Raw genomic sequence first — 22,963 nt, 5'->3', positions numbered from 1 at the left:
GGAGAGTATCAGCTCAGGCGAATCCCAGGAGTGATTTGGTTGCCCTCGCCGCTCGCTGCTTCCTTTACCTTACCTCCTGGCAGTTTTTTTTTTTACTTCTTTCCTTTATTAACCAAAGCTTCATATTGCAACATTCTTTGCCATGTTCATTGTCTCCTCCCTCCCTTGTTTCTTTTTTTTTGGGGGGGGGTGTGTGCTTTGTTAGTCACTGCAGCAAGTGCATGCAATGTTGTTTTAGTTCTTCGATGTTACTGACTGGTTAACTGCCTCTCTGAGACTATTCACCTGTGTAGCTGCTGTTCATGCTTGGTCGCAAATTGTCATGCCTCTGACCTTGGAAGTTTTCACCATTGGACTTCCCCACACACACAGCTTTTGTTTCCCCACTTATTTCATGCATTCCTTATTTTTACCAAACGGGTTTGTTGTTGTCGTTGTTCTTAGTGTAAAAGATGCTGGGCTTTTGCTAGGATGACATGCCATGTGTGGGACATGAAGAGACTGCAGTTCTATTGCTTTCTTTTCTTTTTATTTGTTTTCTGTGCACTGGTTGAAAAAAATGCACATGAGAAAAAAACTAGGGACTTGCAATGTACATCTGGCCATGGGGCACTCAGTATGCAATGGCACTGTGAGCATGACATTTTTTAGTCTTTGCAAAAAGGTTTATTAAATCATGAACGGCTTTATGCAGAAACAACCTGATCTTTTTATTTATGTATACAGTATTTGTGGATGTTTCTACATATTTGTATGGCTTTATTAGCAAAAAATTTCTCAAAGCATAGCTTTATAGTCTTTAGCTGTGGGTCTTTCGAACTCCTCCCGTTTTTAACCCTTTCAGGGTCGATTTTATTTCGCCATATGCGACAGCCCAGGGTTGATTTATTTTTTTATTGTGGTTTCTTCTGGAGGGCTTACTTTGAAAAAAATTTACCGTAATTTTTCTAGGGTATCGTGAAGTGAGAAAAAAATATTTCGCGTTGGTATATGTGTACTGTTTATTCTAGAATAACAACAATAAGAAAAGGAAATAAATTTATAAGAATTAAAAATTTGATGAATTGTTATAAACATAGTTCAAGGCTTAGAAAATGCGCACACAAGAATATTTCGCAAGTGTCAAGTGTTCCTGCTCTTACACTAATATTTACGTCCATAGCGTAATCTAACTGCGTAGATGAGCGCACTCAAGAAGACTGTGTGGTAGTATGCCCGTCAAAAAAGCAATACGTGTGACAAAGTTCCGCTAATCTTCATCTTATCGCCAACCAGAGGCAATTAACTTCCGCGAGTCTCAATAAAAAAAGAAAAGGAAAAGCATGCACGGCACCATCCTTCCTATGCGTGCCCCTGTGAGCACTAAACGAGTGAGAAACAGGCGGTCGCCCTTTGAGCGATTAGTAACAAGATAGCCATCAGTTTTGCAAACACAAGAAGCCAAAACCGCCCGCGGAACAAAACCCAAACCGCCGCCTGCCTGCACACGCGCCAATGCGCAAGCAGTAGTATATAGACGCGCCAGAGCAAACTAGCTCTAAAACAAACCATGCTACGAAAACAGAGAGAGGGAGGTGCGAGAAAAAAATTTCCTGCATTCCCACAGAGTGGCAGTACATGCCAGGAAAGAAAAGTTAGGAAATTGGCGTGCTTTTTAAACATACAGATGGCACCGTATATTTATGTCACTGACTCTGAAAGGTTTAAAAAAAGCCAGGTGTTAAAGAATGTGCATTTTATTTTAGGTTTTGTGACTGACTGTGCTGTATGCTTTTCATATGCCTCACAGGTACAGACAAATGCTAAAAACAATGGAAAGTGATTTCGAGGCATTGACTGTGTGTGAAGCTGGGGTGCTTGTCTGCCATGTTTTATTTGCTTTACTTGTGCTTCTAATGATGTATGCTCAATCTTTTAAGTGAATAGTATTGACTCCAGTGCTTAAGCATTTATGACCTTCAGAATACATTGTCATAGTGAGCCTGACATGTAAGGACTGAACAACTTCATTTGCATTTAGATCACAAGTTCATTGAAGAATTTTGGAAATTGTTATTGCTGAGATTTACTTTGGTATTTGAGGAAAATTAGTTGATTTTGCTCACCTTTTGTCATTGCCAACATTATTATAATGTTTTACTATATGTGCATAGTGAAACAGAAGCAAATCAAGTGAGTTGACATGCATAGTTTATATTATCAACACGTTATCTCAGTTGTGTACCTGTTTGCAAGAATTGACTGTTATTCTTAGTTGTTACCGTCATAGTGCCTTACGAGTTCAAGAGGAATCAAAACAAAGATTCACTGTTTGTTCTGATGCACTGTTGCTTTCCTGCTGGTGAAAATTCTGTAATGAGCTAAGTTACAAATCTTCCTGTTTTCAATACCATTAGCGTCTCCATGAACCTGAAAAGCAATGTTAGAGAAGACTAGAATGAATATAATTACGGAATTAACCTGGAAAGCATTGCTATTCATTGCATTAATATAAAGGAATGGCTGATGAAGTGGCAGTTGCTTTCTTTTATTAAAATGTTGGTTGAATGGTTTGTTATTGTAGTGACATGAGTTGACAAGAATTTGTGATGGGAAGGAGACTTTGCTAACATTGTCTGAGCCATAGTTGAGCTTTCACCTTGTTGGTATCAAATCTGTAAGGGGATTATATAAACAGAACGTAGCCCAAGCGTTCACTTCAAAAGATGAAACAAAATTATGTTCTTAATCTGGGGCTATATTTTCTAACAGTCTATCCATTGGCTCAACTCGTCATCACAAGGATCAGCCGCTCAGCGTTCTTCAGCGTTCAAGCCAATGGCAAAGGTCAAAAGGAATGCAAATCGAAATGGATGACTAAAAAATGCAGCCCTTGTACTTGCGGCCCCCTTTCAGTCTTTCTCTTATTTTTAATAATTACTTCTGGAAGTTGAAATAGACTATTTCAGAAATAACTTTGCTGCAAAGAAGTATTGCATGCATTCAGCAGAAGCGGAGTTACTGGCAATCAAAGGTCGCATATGATCCCCTTTGTGGTGTTCCAGCCCGTTCTTCAATGCCTTCTTCAAAGAGAAAGGCGACTTCGCACTCTGCTTGCGAGCTTCCATGTGCCACACATGACTGCAAAAGTTATCTGAAATCTTCACAAATGAGTGCGCTATCCGCTAACTGCATTTTTTCGCCAAGGCCAAGGGGAGATTTAGGACCCCTTTGACAGTGAAAGATAAGAATAGCAATTTGGGCAAGTTGGCTGTGTTTGTCTTTCTTTCTCTAACCCACCATTATTTTTCTTTCTGCATTTCAGTGCTTCTCACTGCAAAAATCATGCCATTAACAGTGAAAACAAATAAAGCTTCGTAATCTGCATTTCGAGGGAATGGAAACAATATCCAAAATATTTGAATGGGCGTGTTATTGAATTGACAAAGTGCACGTTAAGAAATATTGACATAGGTAATAATTCTGTCACACGTGCATACAGTACTTTTTTTTAACTCATTCAGTTGATTCAGTGCGTAGAAGCTGTTGGGAGAATCCAAGCAAAACTTGGGACAGTTGCGGCTGCACAATGCATGCAGTGTCATTCTCTCATGGCTGCTTTCATCATGAAAAAGTTGGTTGGTGGCTATGATATCTGTCACGATATAGCCAGTGTATTGAACAATAGTGTGTGATGCGTGCAATGCAGAAGAGATTGAACACCTCGCTCTGAATGTAGGTCAAATAACTGGTGCGATTGGATTTATCTCTTTGGGGGAGACCACTTTCAGTAGATGTTGATTGACTCAGCTATCAGCCTGTATGTCAATTCAAAAAAGCATTGTGTCAGATGCCACATCACCCAAGAGTGAAAGTAATGCAAAAAATGGTCAGTCAAGAATATTGCCCCTGATTGGCACACCTGTTGTTTTCTGCAGGCAGTGCTTGCTTGTGGGGTTCTTGTATCTCACAGGAGTACCAACCACTGCATCCAAGAACCCGACATGTTTAGTGTGAAAAGAAAGTGTGAAATGCTAGTTGATGTTTCTGAGATTGTTTAATTACTAGCATGCAGCTAGGTATGGTGAATTCGCAAGTGTTTGTTACCCCTAAAGTAACGCAAATGTTTGTTACAGTCATGGGGGAAGTTCACATTATTTTATTTTCAGACATTAACAAGAGCTTCCTCATTTATTTTGACAGCTAGTCAGGTCAAACATTCTACACTTAAAGGGACACTAGCAAGAAACAATGAATCAGTTTAGATAAAAGTATTCTTGAAGAGCTCTGGTTTCGTTAATTTCGTAATACTAATAGGTTGATTATTAGGTGAGAAAGTCATGGTAAAAATTTCATTTTTGAATTTTGCGCTCGTGCCCCAGGATCAGTGCATCAGTGTGATGTCACGGATGATAAAGTGTTTTCTCGCATTTCGGCTCTTGTGGTTCAGCAAGATTTTTTGAAATTTGCCAAGTTTGGTTTTTCACTCTTTTAGAATATGATGTAGTTCGTATTTACTGATCACATATTAACTAGGCCCAAGCAAACAGACACTGTCAAAATTTATGATGTTGCGAAAGCTGCTTTCAAGGTGGTGATGGATATCAAAGTAGCATTCATTCCTATTCCAAGTTGCACATCATGCTCACAAAAGAAAAGAAATGCATTGCATTATGTGTTTGTTTTCAGTACTTTTTGCTATGGACCAATCTTCTGCTCTGTAGCACACGCTATGTATGATCCAGTTGCAAAAGCAAGCCTTCGGTTGAATTTCATTCAATCACAGGATATTTGCTATGCTTGTTGGGCCTGTGTAGAAATGGCAAAGTGTGTACATTGCATCATTATGCCACTGTGCCTTTCTTATTTCCTCTGTATCCAGACTATGCACCCAGAGCAAAATTGTTTTTTAAGCATTGTGCAAGGGTGTAATTAGGGTTAATAGTTGTTGCTCAAGGAATTTCCTTGGCAAATATATACATGTTTTGGGTGTGTAATGTGGCATCATCAGTTCTAGCTGCCTTTAAATGCGCATATTCAGGGGTGAGACTGCTGCGCCAGTTGTGCCATTTTGATAAAAACGCAGTTTCTTGAGCCAAACTGCGCCAAGCACAGAATATTGACCAAAATTGCACCATGCTGCAACAGAACGGCTTCGGTGTGTGTGCTCCAGCAGTGGCCAGGAACAGCGAGTGAATTTGTTCTTCGAAAATAGTGCAGCCATTCACATTCTGCACACTGTGCGATAGTGGCTCCCACACAGTTTCTTGTAATTTTCGCGCTTATAACACTGGACTTTTCGACGCTTCCGGCAAATCACTGGCACGTACGCGGCCACTCCTGGCTGTCATCGCTGCTGTAGGAATGGCCAGGGCGGCTGTATTTAGAGTGTATTAGAATACGGTTGAGCAAGCTGAGCAGTGTGGTGCTCCCTAGCTGAGGCACAAAACGAAAAATAGGCTGAGGGCACTGTGAGCGAACTAAGTATTGGGGAGGTGCTCACTGCAGTTGGTTCATGCATCTCTGTCCCCAGGGCCTGTATAACGTAAAACTGTTCCAATCTGTTTTTATGCTATGGGTGAGGCCTGGGCCATTTTGACCTATCACAGAGAGATAATGGTGGATTTGGAATAAAAGCAGATTGGAATACTTCTACCCTATACCAGAAAGTTTAGCATTAGGGGCTTTGGAATCGCCCTGGTCTATTATGTAAAAATCGCTTTCATAAAGGTCGTAGTTTCGCCCTAAACGCAATGCATCGATTGCAATGGCATATTAGCAGACAGTTATACGAAGTAAGGATAGTAGCTTTAGCTGTCGTACAAACTTGTAATCATTCGCTTACTAACTAAATTAAAAAGCATGTTGTTGTGCGCACAAGCAAATGTGAACACATCTCACTTGATCACCGCGTGCACTCGCTGTCTGAACGCTGGAGTCGGCAACCACGGCAGCAGCAGCAGGCGAATTGACTTTCGTGCTGCCTCTTGCTTCAACACGAACTAAGCAGCGAAAACTCGGCGTACACGAAGAGCTATCAGCCTTTGACCCTCTCTGACCCCATCGCAGATCGCTGTCAAGATAGGGCCCATGCAGCTGGGCCATACTCAGCAGCCGTCAGTGTAAAATGCCCCCCTCCTTCCCTCCCCCACTGCCTTGCATGCGACGAAAGACAGTGTTTTCTGCCCACTTTCCTCCCTTGCGCACGCAAGATTGAGCCGCCATCGTTGGCCCACCCTCGCACACTTTTACTCGCATATGCGGCATATGGTGCACGGCAACGATGTTATCACCCTTGGACTTTATACGGAACATCACGGCGACGGTGACGACATGGGCATAAATGTGTCTGGAGTGTCCATATAATTCCTATCGCAATAATAAACCACAGTAGCTCATAACTTTGACTTCTCAATATGGTCTGTTGGTGAAGCATTTTTCCAGGGACTTCACCCACACTGTTGAGACATTAAAGAAAAACATATTTGTCTTGGGCTATTAGAAATTTCAGACTCGACTGTTGCAGTGCATGTTTTTGTTATTGCTAACACTAATGAAAAATGTACAGGTGCTGTTATCTAAATTTGCGTGCACTAGACTGTGTCAGTATCAGCATAATCTGCTTGAAAATTCAGCTTAGGACATTGCTTAAAAAAGTTTCGGTACATCGCTCTTGGTTTATTCTGTTTCGTCGTGGTTTGAAAGTGCGCTGCCACATTTTGTATTCCCTTATTCCACCAGAATTCAGATTGGCCTGCTCCAAACTGCTTCAAAAGGAAATTTAGTCTGCTCCAAGCTGCTCCAAAAGGCAATTTTTTTTTTGCTTCGAAGTGCTTCAAAAAGCAATTTTATTTCCTGCAAGAATTGCTCCAAAATGGCTTTAGGCAGTCCCATCCCTGATGTTGCTTAGTGCCTTACTTGGAAGTGTTTATGTGAGAATGACACTTTTCACTGCCTTGCCTCTTACAGGCAATGATTCTCTTGAACCTGTGATCTCTTGTTCTATTTTTGTATCCTGTGTTGTTTGTGACCAGAAATAAATGCTTTTTGGTTTTTCTCTAAGGGGTTATTTCATGCAATTTTACTCTGCTGTCACGCATTTATGCTTCCAAAAGCAGGAAAAAAGTGTTGAAACCTCAAATTCTGTTATCTTCGTCAAAAGTATATTTCTGCTAAAATTCATAATGGCATGTCAAACACCTTATATACAAACAAAATTGATGTGAATAGAAAAAAAAACAAATGTGCTAACCACTGTTTTTTAATGAAGGATAATATTATAATGGAAGTGACCTGCTTACAGTGCTACAAAACTGTAATGCGGCCTTTTGTCAGCTTGTGAGCATACTTTCGGAACATGTGGGCCAACAAGGGTTAGTATAATCTGTGTATAGCATTTGTATGTATAGACGGTGAACATTAAATGGGGCAGATGGAAGCATTAATGCCACTTAGTACTGAATTTTTCTGTGTTTCCTATTTGACAAATGTAGGCAAGGAGAAAGAGACTGTCAGCTGTAGCTGTTGCAATTTTGTGGCATGCTTGTAAAAGATTTTCGGAACCAGCAGGAAGATGTACTTTAGCAAACAAAATGTAGCTACAGTTACGCCACCCTTGGCAAGTGAACTCTGGTTTCTCCATGGTGTCAAATCATGCTTCAGACAGAATTGTGGCTGTCGGAAAGTTTTGAGCAAAAGTGCAAGATGAACTAAAATGGCATTTGATGCAATGTGGTTGAATGTCTCTTTTTTTTTTTTGCGGAGTCTTGCATTCATGGCTGATACTCGCTAGGATTGGCACCCAGCTTCCCACTTTCACGGGCAAATTTTGCTTGTGCAATGCAGGATCTACTTATGCAGGTCTTTTGCAAGACATGGTTGCAAAACTTCCTTCTAAGAATTTCACAATTTCTTTTGGCTAAATTTGTAGACATACTTTGGTGGAAAGCATTCAGGATAAAAATGTTTACAAAAAAATTTATCAAAGCTATTGCACAACTTCTGGAGCTGCAATTCGCACAAAACAATCGGTCAGACAGCATTGCTGAGATTGGCAAAGAGCATCAGAAATGCTGTAGATATATTTTTTAGGCCAAGAGAGGCCACCAGTTCTTTCTCCCTCTCTCTCTTTTTCTTTCAAAGCTTATGGAAGATCCCAACACATTCCTGGGGTGAGAGTAATGCTTTCCACAGCTTTTACACACATATTGCAGGTGGGAAGTATGCTTCCCACTGTACTTGAAATGGTTAAGAGTGACAAAGCAATAATTATCTTTCTTCTAGTTTTGTAAAGTTCTTTATTTCAAAAAAATTTATTCCTAGATTTTCTTCTGCCGCAGCATAGCAGGTTTCACTGGAATGCCCAATAATGTCTCTAGTACCATTGCTAAAATTGTAATTTGACCGTGCTCATCATCAGCCTTATTGGAAGGTTACACTGTTACAAGGTTGCATCAGGCTAAGCATTATCTGTCAAAGGAAGCAACCATTTTTGTTCCTTGAGATATTTGCTACAGTGGTACACGGTGCTCTGAACTGTAAACAATGCAGGGGCAGCGAAGGCAGTGGAGACAGCTGTTCACCACCCGTGTCATCTGCTCAGGCTATCATCAATAAGCTGGATGCTACAGCACATCCTGGCTGGTACGTAGAGAACCTTGCATGGATTTCCATAGTTGGAACAAAGGTGTGTTGGCATAAAGTTCAAGAAGGGAAACGCTGGGATCTCACTTTCCCCTTTATATACCGTCTTTGCTGCTAACTACACACAGAAATTCCCGATATAGCGGTTGAGCAAAAATAGCATTTTATTTTAATATGCCTTTAAAACTTTTTGTGGGGCCAAATCATACGGCTGCACTCTTCTCGGCACGTGATGACTCCTTGCCTGTCTTGCAAAGATTTCACCCATACCCAGCTTTGCAGAAGAAATAGAAAATATGCTTTGGTGTTTAAATCTTCTTATATGCAAAAAATGTTTTCTTAATTTTGCTTAATCCAGGCTTCTGATAATAATAAAGGAAAAAATGCTTCTTATCCCTAAGGAGTTTACTGTATTCTTACCTGTGACAGTGCTTTTCACAGCTTGATAATGACCAATGGGTGTAGCTGCACCTTCCAGTGTTGAGTAGGCCTCTTTGCTCTTGTCCACTCTGTTACCTTTCTAGCAGTTCCACGTCTCCTACCAGTGCAGCGGCCCAGCTTGCTGGCATGAAAGTGGAAGATAGCACTGACATTACATCAGGACCTGGTGCTCTTCAGTGGTGAGCAGGGTAGATTTTAAACCACTACCTAGGAGTGAGAAGTATAATCTTAAGTAAAAGTGAATAGTGGTGTGCCTGTTGATTAAATTAGGTACAGGAGCCAGTTGTGATACACCGCAACACTACTCACAACACAGTTGCTGCACCCCTGTTTGAGCAACCATGGTCTGTGGTCCAGTTGAAGAAACAATGAACGACAGGATGTTTTCTCATCTTATTGCATTTATTATTTAATGTTTACTGCATTTGCCACTAATGATGTATTTACGAATTCTGCTGTTGGTTCTCGGGCAGTGGGTGTCCCATCGGTATTCAGATTTTAATTTGAATCTGGCCGCGGAAAACAAAACCACTCTGTACAAGATTGTCACAGGAGCTGTCACACCCCAAAGATTTCAGAAATAAACTTTAATTTCTGCTGAGCCTTCGTTTCTGCTAGCTGGTAGAAAGGTTGTTTCATTGCCACACCTTCTGGCACCCTTGGGTTATTCTTGGCGTAGTTAACCAAGCACTGCACCAGCATAAAATGCAGTACTAAAGTGAGGGTTAGGATTCACCTCAGTTTGAAGAGATAACAAGTATAATTGGTCAAGAAGAAACAGGCCAACCTAGATGCAGTAGGGGTAAAAGCAGACAAATTCACGCTGGTACTTGCATATAAATATGCAGTCTTAGAACAGAGAGATGAAGATGACATAAAGGTAATGAATGAAACCGCAAATAGGCTGGGCTTCAGAGGCAGCAATTGAAGTGGGAGGTAAGGTACCAAGGCAACTAGTAGGCAAGCTCTCCCAAGTAACAAAGGACCTAATAAAGGAAGGACAAAGAATGCAAGTGTCCAACTCAGAGATAAGATAGAATTAGGAGAACTGTCAAAACTGATCAACAAGGCAAAAATAAGTAATATTCGAAACTATAATGTGAGAAAGACAAGAAGCCGTAAAAAATGGACACAGCCTGAAATCAGTGAGAAGGAAACTTGGCATAGGACAAACCAAAATGTATGCACTAAAAGATAAGCAGGGTAATATTATCAGCAATCTCAAAGGTATAGTAAAAGAAGCGGAAGAATTCTATACTGACCTGTACCGTACCGAGAAAACTCAGGATAACTCCATTCGAAACAGTAATGAACAGGATACAGAAACTCCTCCTAAAGCTAGCGATGAGGTCATTTGTCTAACGTTCTTGGTAAGCTAGTCATACAGCAGTTCATTCTTGGAAAGCTTGTTTGCAACCAGGCTCTGGTTGAGGAGCTATTCGTACCGTCTCCTTAATGAAAATTAGTGATCGTGTGTGTAAAACTGATTTTTTGTCCCTAATAGTCAGCTGTCTTTTTTTTGCATGAGTCAGTACAGGTGTGGTACCTAATTACATCGACATAAATATTCCTTTTGTAAATATATGCCTCTGCATTTCTCTATTTGATATTCTATTTGATATTTGATGCTTGCTACTTTTATTCGATCCTTATACGAAAAAACTGATAATTGCCTACCTCTAATTATAGGGGATGCCATAGTGGACGGCTGCGTATTGATTTTGACCACTTGGGGTTCTTTAACGTGCACTTAAAGGGCATTGCACACAAGTGTCTTTCCATTCCAATCCCATTGGAATGCAACTGTTTTGGCTGGGAATTGAACCCAAAACCTTATGTGCACAGCAGCAGGATGTCATAGCCACTGTAACAGATCAAAGTATGTGTGACCACTAAGACTTCTTCGTGGGCAGTCCTACCACTGGCACTGCATAGTTACGTGGTTGTTGAGTGCATTGATTGGATAGTCAGCAGAAGCTTTGTGACATTGGCAAGTCCCTGTCACTGCAGTGAAGCTTTATTCTTTATGTTTTCTTCTGCAAAAGTGAGTGCGCCTTCATAGGTGATGGAGAATATAGCTTTCAAAGTTTTGGAACTTAACCCTTTGAGGGTCGATGACGTAAATATATGCCGCCGCAAACAGGTCCAAAAATGGTCGATGCCATATATTTACGGCGCCGTCTGTACATTTAGAAAGTGCGCCAATTTCCTGACTTTCTCTTTTCTGTCATGAGCTGCTACTGTGTGGGAATACAGGCAATTTTTTTTCGCACACCTCTCTCTCTCGGTTTTCGTTGCATGGCTTGTTTTAGAGCTAGTTTGCGCCTGCGAGTCTATATACTACCGCTTGCGCATTGGCATGTGCACAGGCGGGTGGCGGTTTGGGTTTGTTATGAGGGCGGTTTGGGCTTCTTGCGCTTGCAAAACAGATGGCTATCTCGCTCAAAGGGCGACTGCTTGTTTCTTGCTCGTTTAGTGCTCACCGGGGTGCGCATGGGAAGGATGCCGCCGTGCATGCATTTCTGTTGCTTTCTTTTTTTTTTTTGACACTCGCGAAACCAATTGCTGATAAGGTGAAGATTAGCGGAAGTTTGTCACACGTTCTGTTTTCTTCACGGGCGCACAACCAGACAGTTTTCTTGAGTGCGCGCACCTAAAAAGTTTGATTACGCTATGGATGTACATAATAGTGTAAGAGCAGGAACATTTGACTCTTGCGAAATATTCTCGTGTGCGCATTTTCAAAGCCTTGAACTATGTGTATAACAATGTATCAAATTTTTTAATTCTTATAAGTTTATTTACCTTTTTATTGTTGTTATTCATGAATGAAGAGTACATATATACCAACGCAAAATATTTTTTTCTCACTTTGCGGTCATGCTAGAAAAATATATGGTAAATTTTTTTGAAATAAGTCCTTAAGAAGAATTGGAATCTGCATTAAAAAACATCGACCCTGGGCGGTCGCATATGGCGAAATAAATCGACCTTCAAAGGGTTAACTGTCAGGACATCGTAAATCAAACAAAACATATGGTGTAAGTGGAGGAGCTGAGAGACAAATTTACGATAGTCATGCTTGGAAAACATTTGGTAGTTAAAAATGTAAAGCTTCTCCTGTAGGGAAAATAAACGAGAAGAAAAATGAAAACATTTCTGTGGCAATAATTTGTCCTTCTGCCACTGTGATTTTGTCATTGTCAAAGAGGTTTCACAGCAGTGCTGTCTTTTCTCCTTCCCACAGCTGGCTTGAGAGCTTTGGCCTGCACACCTGCTTTCCCCTTCTTCTGGAGAAGGGAATCCGTGACATGAATGGGTTGAAACTCATGAACTTCAAGGTGTGATTACTTCAGTATTACTCATGAATAGAGGATATGCAAAATTCCTTGAGAGCACTTTTGCACACATCACATTGGACCACAAGATCATACAATTCTTACAGGCAAAACAAATCACCAGTGCAAGATCAAGCATCATCATTTCTGCCACCCACCCTCTCTTTTCCATTTTTTCAGTCTCTGCGATAAGCATGTGGTTGGCCATGTTGTGTAGGGCATCTTGAATTCATGTGGTAGTCTACTTATAGAATATTGCATATTTTCTATAGATTATTTTATTTCCTGTGCGTGGGTGCTACCATCTTGTTCTGTGATACGATTTCTCAGTTTTGTGCGCAGTAGTTTCCAGCTAACACAGTCGTGAAACACCGAATGTGTTTGGATAATAATTTTCATGCATATGAATTGACTGTAGTACCATGCACTGGTTGTTGGGAAACACCCATGTTAACAGCCCAGGATGGCAGCACTCCCAACACTTTTGTAGATACTCTATGGGGCTTGGCTTTTGGCAGAATAACTTTTCAATGGCCTCATTAATGTGTTAGCATTAGGAGTGTGAAAGTGGAAAAAAATTCACTGCCTGTTACGATACTTCCTAATGCGAAATTTGAGCACAGCTCTGTACGTGTTTCGATTTCGCAATTTATTGGCTGGCGCAGACAATCTTATGTGCGGCACATTGCAAACAGAGCGAAGCATTGCAAAAAAAATTACACTCAAGCACAGTGGCGATTGTCGAAAATCTGATCCGTGGGTCAAGCACATTGGCTTTTATACATGACTTGTCAAAAGTTCCAGTGTTAATCACTGGTGCCCATGTGGCTTTCAGAAAGTACTGCACAATTCGCGTTGCGCATACAATCAGATTACAAAAAAGCTTTGGTGACAACAGCCAACGGATAGAACTATCGTTAACATTCGAGAAACTTTGATACATGCAGGTGTGTCATGCGTTGAGGGATAACGTTTAACATTTGGTAGCCGATGAAAAGCAGTGACCAAAGAAAGATAAAGCAGTGAACAGCCGACACGCTGTACTCTGACGCCATCTCGCAGCGATCATCACAGAATATATTGTGTGTGGCACCAGGCGACACTGTGCTTTTGTCTTTCATCCTTCGCCGTTATGCTAGTTTGCTCGGTTGCACTACTGATGCTCGCCGCAGGAATGGGCCATTAAGAGTTGTGCTCTAAAAAGTGTATGTATGTGAAGTGGGAAAGCTGGTCTCATACAGGTAGGGAGGGGATGAGAGAGCTTAGAACAGTGTGTGGTTGCGTGCGTGTGTGTGCGTGTGTCCGTGTGTGTGTGTGCGTGTGTGTGTGTAAATTATTGATCTGGGAATTAAAGAGGTGTTAGTAATAATGCATTTCCATCACATTTACCACTAAATTGCCACTGTATTTGTTTGTAAGGAGTCATTTTATTCTGTTGATATTTCTCGGCATTCGTCGCACTGGTGAGTTTACTTGACTATAGTGGTGGCGCAGCAGAATTTACTTTGTTGATGGAATTTAACATTTTTCGTAATCAGAGTTATTGAGCATTATTTTTCTGTTAAAAGTGAAAATTAAGTTGGTGCTTTTATGGACCATCTTGCTTGAGAATGATGCACATTATTCACTTGAGAGACCCCCCCCCCCCCCTGCCAATAAAAATAAAGGGATTTCGGATATTTGCACTATTTACATGGTAGATGCAAAATGTGGGTTGTTAATCAGTTGTCAAGCTCCACTTCATTTTTATCACTGCCTAGTCTGGTACACTGAAATTAAATGGTCTTTTATGTCTGGCCTAAGCAGTGTAATGCGACCGTTTGCCTAGCGTACTGTAGTATATAACAGTGAAGATGGCAGTTGGCAAAAAATAAAAATAAAGATCCCACAAACCATCACATTAAGCTGCTTTGGCACTGAATGCACAAGAAGTTATTTATGCCATGTCATGTTAACTGTTGCTTATATTGTCCGTAATTCTTTCAAGACACTCAAGCGACTGCGGCTCAGGGAGCAGCAGGAAACAGCCCTGATCAATGCCATACGTGGCCTCAACTATGACGACGAGGATGAGGAGCTGTTTCCAAGTCAGGTGAGCCCATCATCTGGCTTGACTGGGGTGCAGTGCTTGCTTGGACCACTTTTGTGGCTATGCATGCAATTAACAAACGAGGATATACCGCAAAGTACAGAGAGAGAAAGCTTTTCCTCTTATAGATTGGTCTGCATTGCGTCTATGACAATATACAGTCAAACCTCAGTACGACCTCATATCAGTTGCTAAAATACCTTTGTTATAAGCATACATGCAGATATTGGCGGGAAAGAAAAAAATCGTGATCAAGTCTATGCAAAGGAAATGCAAGTGACAGGCCTCAGACAGGGCAGCAAAAAAGTACCATATTTACTCGCATAATGATTGCACCTCCTTGTAAAAAAAATTTACACAAATTCAGGGGTGCGATCATTATGCGGGTTAAATTTCCCACGAAAAGAAACATTTTCTGTTTTTCATCCTGCATTTGCCGCGGGATGACTAGGAGGCGGCTGCCACTGTCAGTGCGGGACACCAAAACAAAAATGGAGGCCGGCGGAGCAAGCCAAATGCGCCGAACGTAATTGTTTTTCTTCTCGTGAGTACATTATGCGCATTGAAACAGTTTCTTCCGTATCAGTAATGAATAATATCGTTAATATCAGCAAGTTGGTAAGCATGGCACGATTAGTCTCCTGTTTTTGAAAACAGGAATGAGAAACTCTTTTCATCTATGGGAAAAGTGGTGTCTGAAAAGCCGGCCCTGGCACAGTCTTGTTTTGCCACCTGCCATCATCTGCAGAAAGTAGCATTTCAGGAAGCGCTGCCGTGTGTTGCCCGCTCCTGGAACAGGCGACTGCCCTCCCTGGAATGCTGCTTTCTGCAAATGACGACAGGTGGTGACACAAGTTTATGCTTACGCTGTCGCGGCAGAAGTTCGCATCCTCCTAAGCGTAGGCAAATTTCCACTTTTTTCATAGAAACCAGGTAATCTGTGCCAAGTGTTATACTAAACGAAGTCGACGCCAAAATGCGACTGTTCTGCAAAATTTGAGCAAGAACAGTGCAGCAGTGAGCGCAAAATCTTTTTTGAACACCCGCAGCCAAATATTCAAGACCCCGTATTAGCGGCAAGTGAGGTGGACATACTTTGTTGCTAATAATAGGAGCTTCAGAAGCTGAATTCACCAAAATTTATTAGTAGACTTTTTACAGCAAAGCTGTTAACTAGTTCCCCCAGGATCGTGTCCATGTGCAGACACAAAACGATCATCAGTACAGTCGCCGACCGTTTATTCGGACCTCACGGGGACTGTGGAAATGTCTGAATAAACAGGTGTCTGAAAAAGCAGATTAAGAAAAGAAAAATGATTGTCTTTATTTCCACGCACTTATTCGGCCTTGGCAGTAGGCTTGAAGAAATCGTGAATGCGCCGTTGCTCGCTGTTTCGTTTACATGCAATCAGATAAGCCCGAATACAGTCACTGCTTGTACATACTCCACATGCGACGGCAGCGTAGCACATGATGCGTCATCTTCCGACTCAGAGTCATCGTCCGGCGGTGCAGCAGAAACCTGACGAATGATCTTGCCATCGTCGAGTTCTGTGAATGTCATTACAGCAGTGTCAGCACCTGTGAAACTGTCAAATGAGACGGTGTCCAGAATTGCAATGCAACCACTGTGCAGGTCTCGGCACAACATTTTCCGCGTCAGTAAGGAGCACATCGGACGGTGACAAATCTTAGGCCTCCTGGCACCCGCTTGCCGGCATTCCCCAGCGTAGTCTGCGCGGGCACTGTCGGCGCATTAGACACTTGACGCGATGTTTCCGTATGCCGCGTTGCATCACCGGAACCTCGACATAGCAAAGCAAACACCACCATGCCGACACCAGTCACACAAACAAAAAACGTGGCCTACCCTCAGCGTCATGCGCGAAGAAACAAATCAGCTGCAGGATTGTCTTGACATGGCTTGCTAAGCTGAAACCGGAACTGCTGTGGAGCCACTCTATCGATCCAGGCAGAAACGATGATGATGAGTGGGGATTTGCAGTAGCATCAATTCGTGGGGCAGCAAGGAGGCTATGTTCAAAACAAAAATGGCGTTCAGCAAGTCCAACCATGCACTGGTCAGAGTCCGTGCATGGTGCTCTCGATCGATTAGGCTCAAGGAATGTCCGAAAAATCGGACGAGAGGTTGCAAAGTGTCCGAACTTTCGGCAGTTGTTATACATTATGGTCTATGGGGAGAACGACGGTGCCGCAACGCTGACCGAATAATCGAGCACGTCGAAATTTTTGGAGTCCGGAAAATCAGTCGGTGACTGTGTTGGCTCCAGTGTCATCATCTTCGACAGCTGGCTCGTTGGCGCCCCTCAGCGCTACTGCATGAACGAGCTCATGTCACTGCTCCTGTGTTCGGCGGTGTCATTAATTAATTAAATCATTATTAATAATTAATTAATTATGACACATGAAGACATAACCTACTTTACAGCAAAGCTGTTAAGGGCTAGCTCCCCCAAGATCGTGTCCATGTGTAGACATAAAACTTCCCACAGGGGAGCAGATCCCAAAGATAGTGCAAATGCCAGGCCGATCCGTGGCAGAGGCGCAGTTCGCCATTAAGGGACTTACATACGCAGCTTCGCTGGTCATCCTTCTTCACAGAGTGGAAGGGCACTGAGTTTTTTTTTCTTAGTGCCTCAGAGACAGTTGTGGCATAAGAAGTGTTGTGGCTATGGCTCCAAAATATTTGGTAATACACTGTGTGGCAATGCAATTTATTTTAACTTTTTACCTTTAAGTATCACCATTATGATATGGAGAAAGAAATCTAAAAAATGGAATAATGCACAGTATGGGTTAAAGTCCACATTCTTTTTCACCACATCTATGTAGGCTACAGCTTTCCATTTTTATCAGCCTGTTGACATGAAACTCTTTGAAATTTGAGGCAGATATGTTTGCCCTGGGCAGCACTAAAAATCTACGAAATGCTCCCAAGTTTAGGCATGCTACTAAAGTAGTGGTACTTTAAATCTTTTTAAAAAGAGGCCAACTTTTATCTTCCTAAAAAATTAAGTGTGTTGACCTTAATTAATGTAATCTGGAAAAATGTGTTGCTTCTTTATTTATTTTTTATTTATTTATTTATTTATTTATTTCGCAGTGAGAGACGTGACCAAATAAGTGGTACTGCTGCTAAGACATGGGGCTGTGTGTGCTCATTTTAGCAGGTTGCTTCCTTCTATGGCATGACAATGCTCTAGTATGGTTCGAAAAGCGCAGATTGACAAAACAAAATTTTTGGATGAGAACACTCATCATGCCTTTAGACGAAAATCTATGCATGGGCACATCGACAGAACAATGGGCATTGCCACCTGGTTTGGAATGGTTGTTTTGATAGTGGGTCTTTAAGCACATATCCTGCATGCAGTTCATAAGAAACACAATGGAGACGATGCGAGAACAATTTCCTTAGCCGAACGCAGGGTCGTAACTTGAACATTGTACATATACCTCAGTTAGCCAACAGCACTTTGGGCTGCACATTGCAAATGGCAACTAGGAAAGAATAGTCTATGCACTGTTATCACAGCTGTTGTTGCAGCTGAAGTTCAATTCCCCGGAAACACTCTGTTCAAATTGATGAGCTTCCGTCTAACAGACTTATCAACTGCGAAAGCAACAAACGGACTAAAGAGGTGCTTGGTACACCTAGGCACTGTGCCAAGAACACATGAATTGCACAGTTCATGTTGCATGGCCATGGCTAACTAGGTGCACACTTTAGAAAGGAAGGGGTGGGAGTACAGTCCATACACACATAATTTTCTAAATATTTTTCTCTTATACGTTTAGACTGAAATACAGTGGGCAGGTCATGTGCAATGATGTTTTCACCTTTGTCTCTTTGAGACACTTACAAAAATGCATTGTGATTGTGTACGTAAATAATGTCATCATTTATTCATTCAGGAACTGCCTGCAGCCCAGTCACAAGGAACGCTTTCGCAGGGAAGCACAGCCGATTTGAGCCAGCAGAGCTGCACGTCAACCAGCAGTGCTAGGCAATACCGCGTCACTCGCATTCGCCTCATTCAGCCCATTCCAGACCACGACTATTCTTAGGCCCTCACCTTTTGTTACTGTTCATATATTACCTTTAATGCCACTGTGTAGCCAGGTTTCACAAAGCTGGTAGGGACATTTTGCATGATTATGTTTGCCAAAACTATTCATCTGAAAACTTTTTGGGCGCAAACAAACAGGGACGAAGGATAGGAGCAACACAAGGACGAGCGCTTCCTCCACACAAGGAAGCGCTCGTCCTTGTGTTGCTCCTATTCTACGTACCTGTTTGTTTGTGCCCGAAAAGTTTTAAGATGAATCTGTTCAAACTAGGCCGACTCGCAGTTATACCAACACTATGTTAGCAGTGCTTCTGTTCTGAACTGTACTTGGTAAAGAAGAGGCAGTTAAATCTTGTCACTTAGGAAATCATGAGGTTCGGGTATAAGTAGATTGTGGTGCCACTAAATAAGCATTATGCTCACTTCATTTGGGTACCTGCACTGACTATCGCTTTCGCCTGCCCCTACTCCTTCCCCCTGTGCAGGGGAGCCATTCAGAGCTAGCTCTGCGTATTCTCCCTTCCTTTCTATGCATCCTTTCTCTCTCTGCACCCATCAGCTATGTTTTGGCATGAGAGTAATGTGCTCATAGTAGTGTACTTAATACTGCATAAACTTTGTACAGTTGCTAGCCAAGTTGCTAGAAACCTAGTGCTTGTAAAGAAACAGCAATGTTAGTCATTCCTGCTGGCCGGGAGTTGTTTTTTATCGTCTTTTCACTACTGGTGAAATGTCTGTTGCTTGTACATGAGACGTGAGCTTGTTATTGTTTGTCTCATGATTTGTGTTAACTTTAATTTTGACAAGTAGAGTTTCTAGGAGGAAAGGTAGTGAGCAACGAGTCTGTGTTCATATTTTTTGACCAGAGTTTTTGGAATGTTTCTGATATTTAACTTTATAGGTGTCAGTCTGTGAAATGCCCTATAGCTGCATTTGTAGTAGCCTTGTAGCATTTGGAAAGCATGTGGTGAGATATACAATTTTCGAACTTGAATTGAATGGTATATTGTTACTTTAGACCATTTGGAATGTTTTTGAGATTATTTTTGGTGCCTTGTTTATTGGTCTTTGAAAGTCTGCAAATTGCAGACATGCTTGCTTTCTGCACAGAGACAAGCTGCATTTATTTAAGACATTGGGACTCAGGGCTTTATTTTTTCTTTCATTTTATTCATAGCATCTGGATTTCTATGCAAGGGACAAATTGATATTTTACTAAATGCTAACTGAACTTTGTGGTACCCTTACATCAAAAGACAAACATATTTTAACACTGTGGCTGAAGCGGAAGCCTAAATAAGGTTGCAGAGTGAACCTAGTAAGTTTTCCGCAATGAATAGATCTCAGAACAGTAGCAGAGTTCTGCTTTATCAGTGTAGTTGACTATTCAGAGGCAAGTTGCCTGTGGCACTGTGTCAATGTAAAGAAAGTTTTGCTTGAAGGATTATGTTGTGTGTCTTCTTCACACCTGCGCATGGTACAAAGACATCTTGTTTTTTTATCTCTCCTTGTGTGTATAATAAACCATTCATCAGTTAGTAGTGTTCATTATCTTGTCGAAATATACCAGCGTACATTCATTCTCTGGGACACTCCTTCCATTTAAGATTGTTCAAAATCTGTACCCGATTTAATCCACAAGAGGAATGTTTGGGCAGCTTGGAATGCATACCTTTGTAGCCTCGATCTTAGCACAAGCACTGTGTACGTTGCTTGCGCTGCTTGTACAAGGTGTAATGAGCACCGAAAATGCTTACATGTCCTCTGAAGCTGTGACCAAAGCTTTGTGACGTCCTCCCAGTTACAGTCCTAAAAGATATCCGCCGAAACAGAGGTTTGCTGAGCCGCACCAGGCATAATGCACATCAGTTGTAAACACAGAGGGAATGGAGGCAGCTGAGGCAAACAATGGACGCATCACAACGTGATCAAACGTGGCAGCGCCCACGAGATGATCAAGAAAAAGGGTCAATAAAAATGCACCGATGATTACGATACTCCCTAACATTAAATTTGAGCACAGCGTTTTCATTTGTGTTTTCCTGTGTTTTCATTTCACTATATGTTGGCTGGTGCGGACCATCTGTCTTGTGCGGCATGTTGCAAACAGAGGGAAGCGTTGCAAGAGTTACACTCAAGCACAATGATAGTGGTGAGCAGAGTCGATGCTTGTCGAAAATTTGACCTGCGGGTCAAGTGCATTTGCTTCTATACATGATTCGTCGAATGTACCAGTGTTAATCGCTGGTGCCCGCGTGGCTTCCAGAAAGTAGTCGCGCATGCAATCAGATGAATAAATAAGACCAAAATTTTTTAATCTGGCAGCAGCACACGCCACCTAGCCGTGTCTAGCGATATGTTTTGTACTTAGTAGAGGGGGAAAGTTCACCCTTGCCTTGATTTTAGCCACTAATGAAATGACCTCTGTTTCGTTGTTTCTATGTGCTTAAAGTCTATTTGCCTCCACTTTCCCTAAATCCCAATGCTTTGAAAGAATCGGCCCCACTGCTTTGATCTGTGCGGCGAAGCCTTTTACAGAACAATATCAGGTGTTCAGCCATTTCCCCCTCTCCACGTGCACTGCATAACGTGTCTATACCTTGGTACTTTACAATTAGATTAGATTACAAATACTGTGGCACTGTCTCATGCGGCACCCTGTTTTTCTCCTCACCCATTCACCATACCCTCCTCCATTTTCCTCCTCGCGCTATCTTCACTATCGTCGTCTTTCATGACCCGATGCGCTCCGCATTCGCTCTTTCATCCTTCGCAGTGCTCGATCGCTCGGTCATATCCAGCTTTTCTAGACACGTACCTACTAGAGCCCCATGTGGCCGCGGCATGAAGCTAGCGCGTTTTCAATGTAATGAGCAGGTTTTTCACGCATAATTGAAAGTGCAGGTCGATTATTAAAAAATGCAGGTGACAGACGTGTTCTAGAAGAGAATCCACACAAGACAAATGCAGTGATCATGCTGTGGAAAGCAAGCATTTTGTTGCGAGAGCAGTTAAAAAGATTCAGCAATGGTAGCCCATGGAAACGATGAAAATTCCTGGATTTTTTAGAAGACAACGGTAGCTGTAATAAAACCACGACTGCTATTGCAATAGCTGCGACAGCGTATGTAGCAAGGTAAATATACCTGGTAGCGAAGCTTCCATTGAAGCCCACTCGTTCAAAACTTCGGCGTTTCATCAGCAGTTCATGGGGCTTAGCGTCATCTGTGTGAGGAGGGAACACATCTGGCTGAAGAAAAAGATAATGTGACGCCATATCCGTTAAGGAACAAAGTGACGACATTTTGTTCTCAAAGTTGTGATATTTGTTTTGGTGGTCTGCCATTAGAGCTGTATATTCAATTGCTCTGCCATTCCACTTGATGAGCGTTTCGAGCTTTCAGCGCAGAAAGCGATGCAAGAAAAGGCCATCCGTACGGGTGTCGAAATCCCACCCCTGCACAGAGTATACTTTCTTTGGAGGCCGACGAATGCTTTAGGTGTGGAGTGCTGGTCCCATCGTCGGACGGCAAGCCCATTGGCCAGTGCATCTACACTGACCACGGTGGCCAGTGTGGATGCACGAAAGCAACTAAAGTAAACAACTGTCTGGCGGTTGTAACTCACTACTTTTGGCTGAACAGGTTAAGAAAAAATGAAACTACCCTCATCTCGAAATTCACTCAAACGTCGACAAGCAAAGGCATAATGTGTTCAGGGGGCATATTGTAACAGGTGAGCTTTACGAGCACGCCTTTCTGCACACTTCAAGAGCTGCATTGCATTGAAAGTGATAGCAGCGTCAGTGCCTCCTCATACGATGGGCACTGAAAAAATGTATTTAAGGATAGTAATAAAATAAACCTGTCTTTTCTTTACTCGTCACGCATACATAAAATTGACCAGGAATTTTCTTTTTGCTGAATGACTAAATGTGTGTCACTTTAATTATTAAAAACGCTTTTGTCTTTCCCAATGTTTGTTTTCTCCAAACATAGTCACACGTCAATCGCTCCTCCCATAATCGCCCTTGCAGATGTCGGTGATAATTTGGTCTGAACTGCTTTTTGCCAGAAGCTTGGCGACATATTAGGATCGGCCTTGTATGTAGTCCGGAGAATTGGCTTTCGATTGATGCCTATCTCGACTCTCTACACAGGGCGTAACACTGTTCCCAAAAGTGATTTTTGAAACAGTTGTGCAAATTCATGTGGTATCTTGATAAACCCAAGCGTATCACTGCAGAAACTTCAGGAGCTGGGGCCGAGCAGTTTAATTGCACGCACCTATCACCCTGCGTCATGCTGGCAGCAATTGAATACCGTGCTCAGTGATATTTTTTTAAGCCACATGGCACTTAGTTCCACATTCTCCTACTGGAT

General features: G+C 42.0%; 1 protein-coding gene across 3 annotated transcripts in view; it reads left to right on the top strand.

The window, feature by feature from the left end:
* LOC135898576 (tumor protein p73-like) overlaps nucleotides 1-20,119 on the top strand; it is an 85,024-nt gene extending 64,905 nt beyond the window's left edge. For 2 of the 3 annotated variants that reach the window (XM_065427623.2, XM_065427625.1), the window contains 5 exons: nucleotides 8,530-8,622; nucleotides 9,147-9,242; nucleotides 12,311-12,404; nucleotides 14,389-14,493; nucleotides 18,427-20,119. In XM_065427623.2, coding sequence (XP_065283695.1) covers nucleotides 8,530-8,622; nucleotides 9,147-9,242; nucleotides 12,311-12,404; nucleotides 14,389-14,493; nucleotides 18,427-18,579 — 541 coding nt within the window. In that variant the 3' untranslated portion in view covers nucleotides 18,580-20,119. The remainder of the gene's footprint in view (nucleotides 1-8,529; nucleotides 8,623-9,146; nucleotides 9,243-12,310; nucleotides 12,405-14,388; nucleotides 14,494-18,426) is intronic. The other variant, XM_065427624.2, reaches the window with a different exon arrangement.
* Nucleotides 20,120-22,963: the final 2,844 nt, after the last annotated feature.

Source organism: Dermacentor albipictus, chromosome 2 (assembly GCF_038994185.2).
Source record: "Dermacentor albipictus isolate Rhodes 1998 colony chromosome 2, USDA_Dalb.pri_finalv2, whole genome shotgun sequence".
Classification (NCBI taxonomy): Eukaryota; Metazoa; Arthropoda; class Arachnida; order Ixodida; family Ixodidae; genus Dermacentor; species Dermacentor albipictus.
Note: the sequence above shows the minus strand (reverse complement) of the source record. Positions and strands in the feature narration are given on the sequence as shown.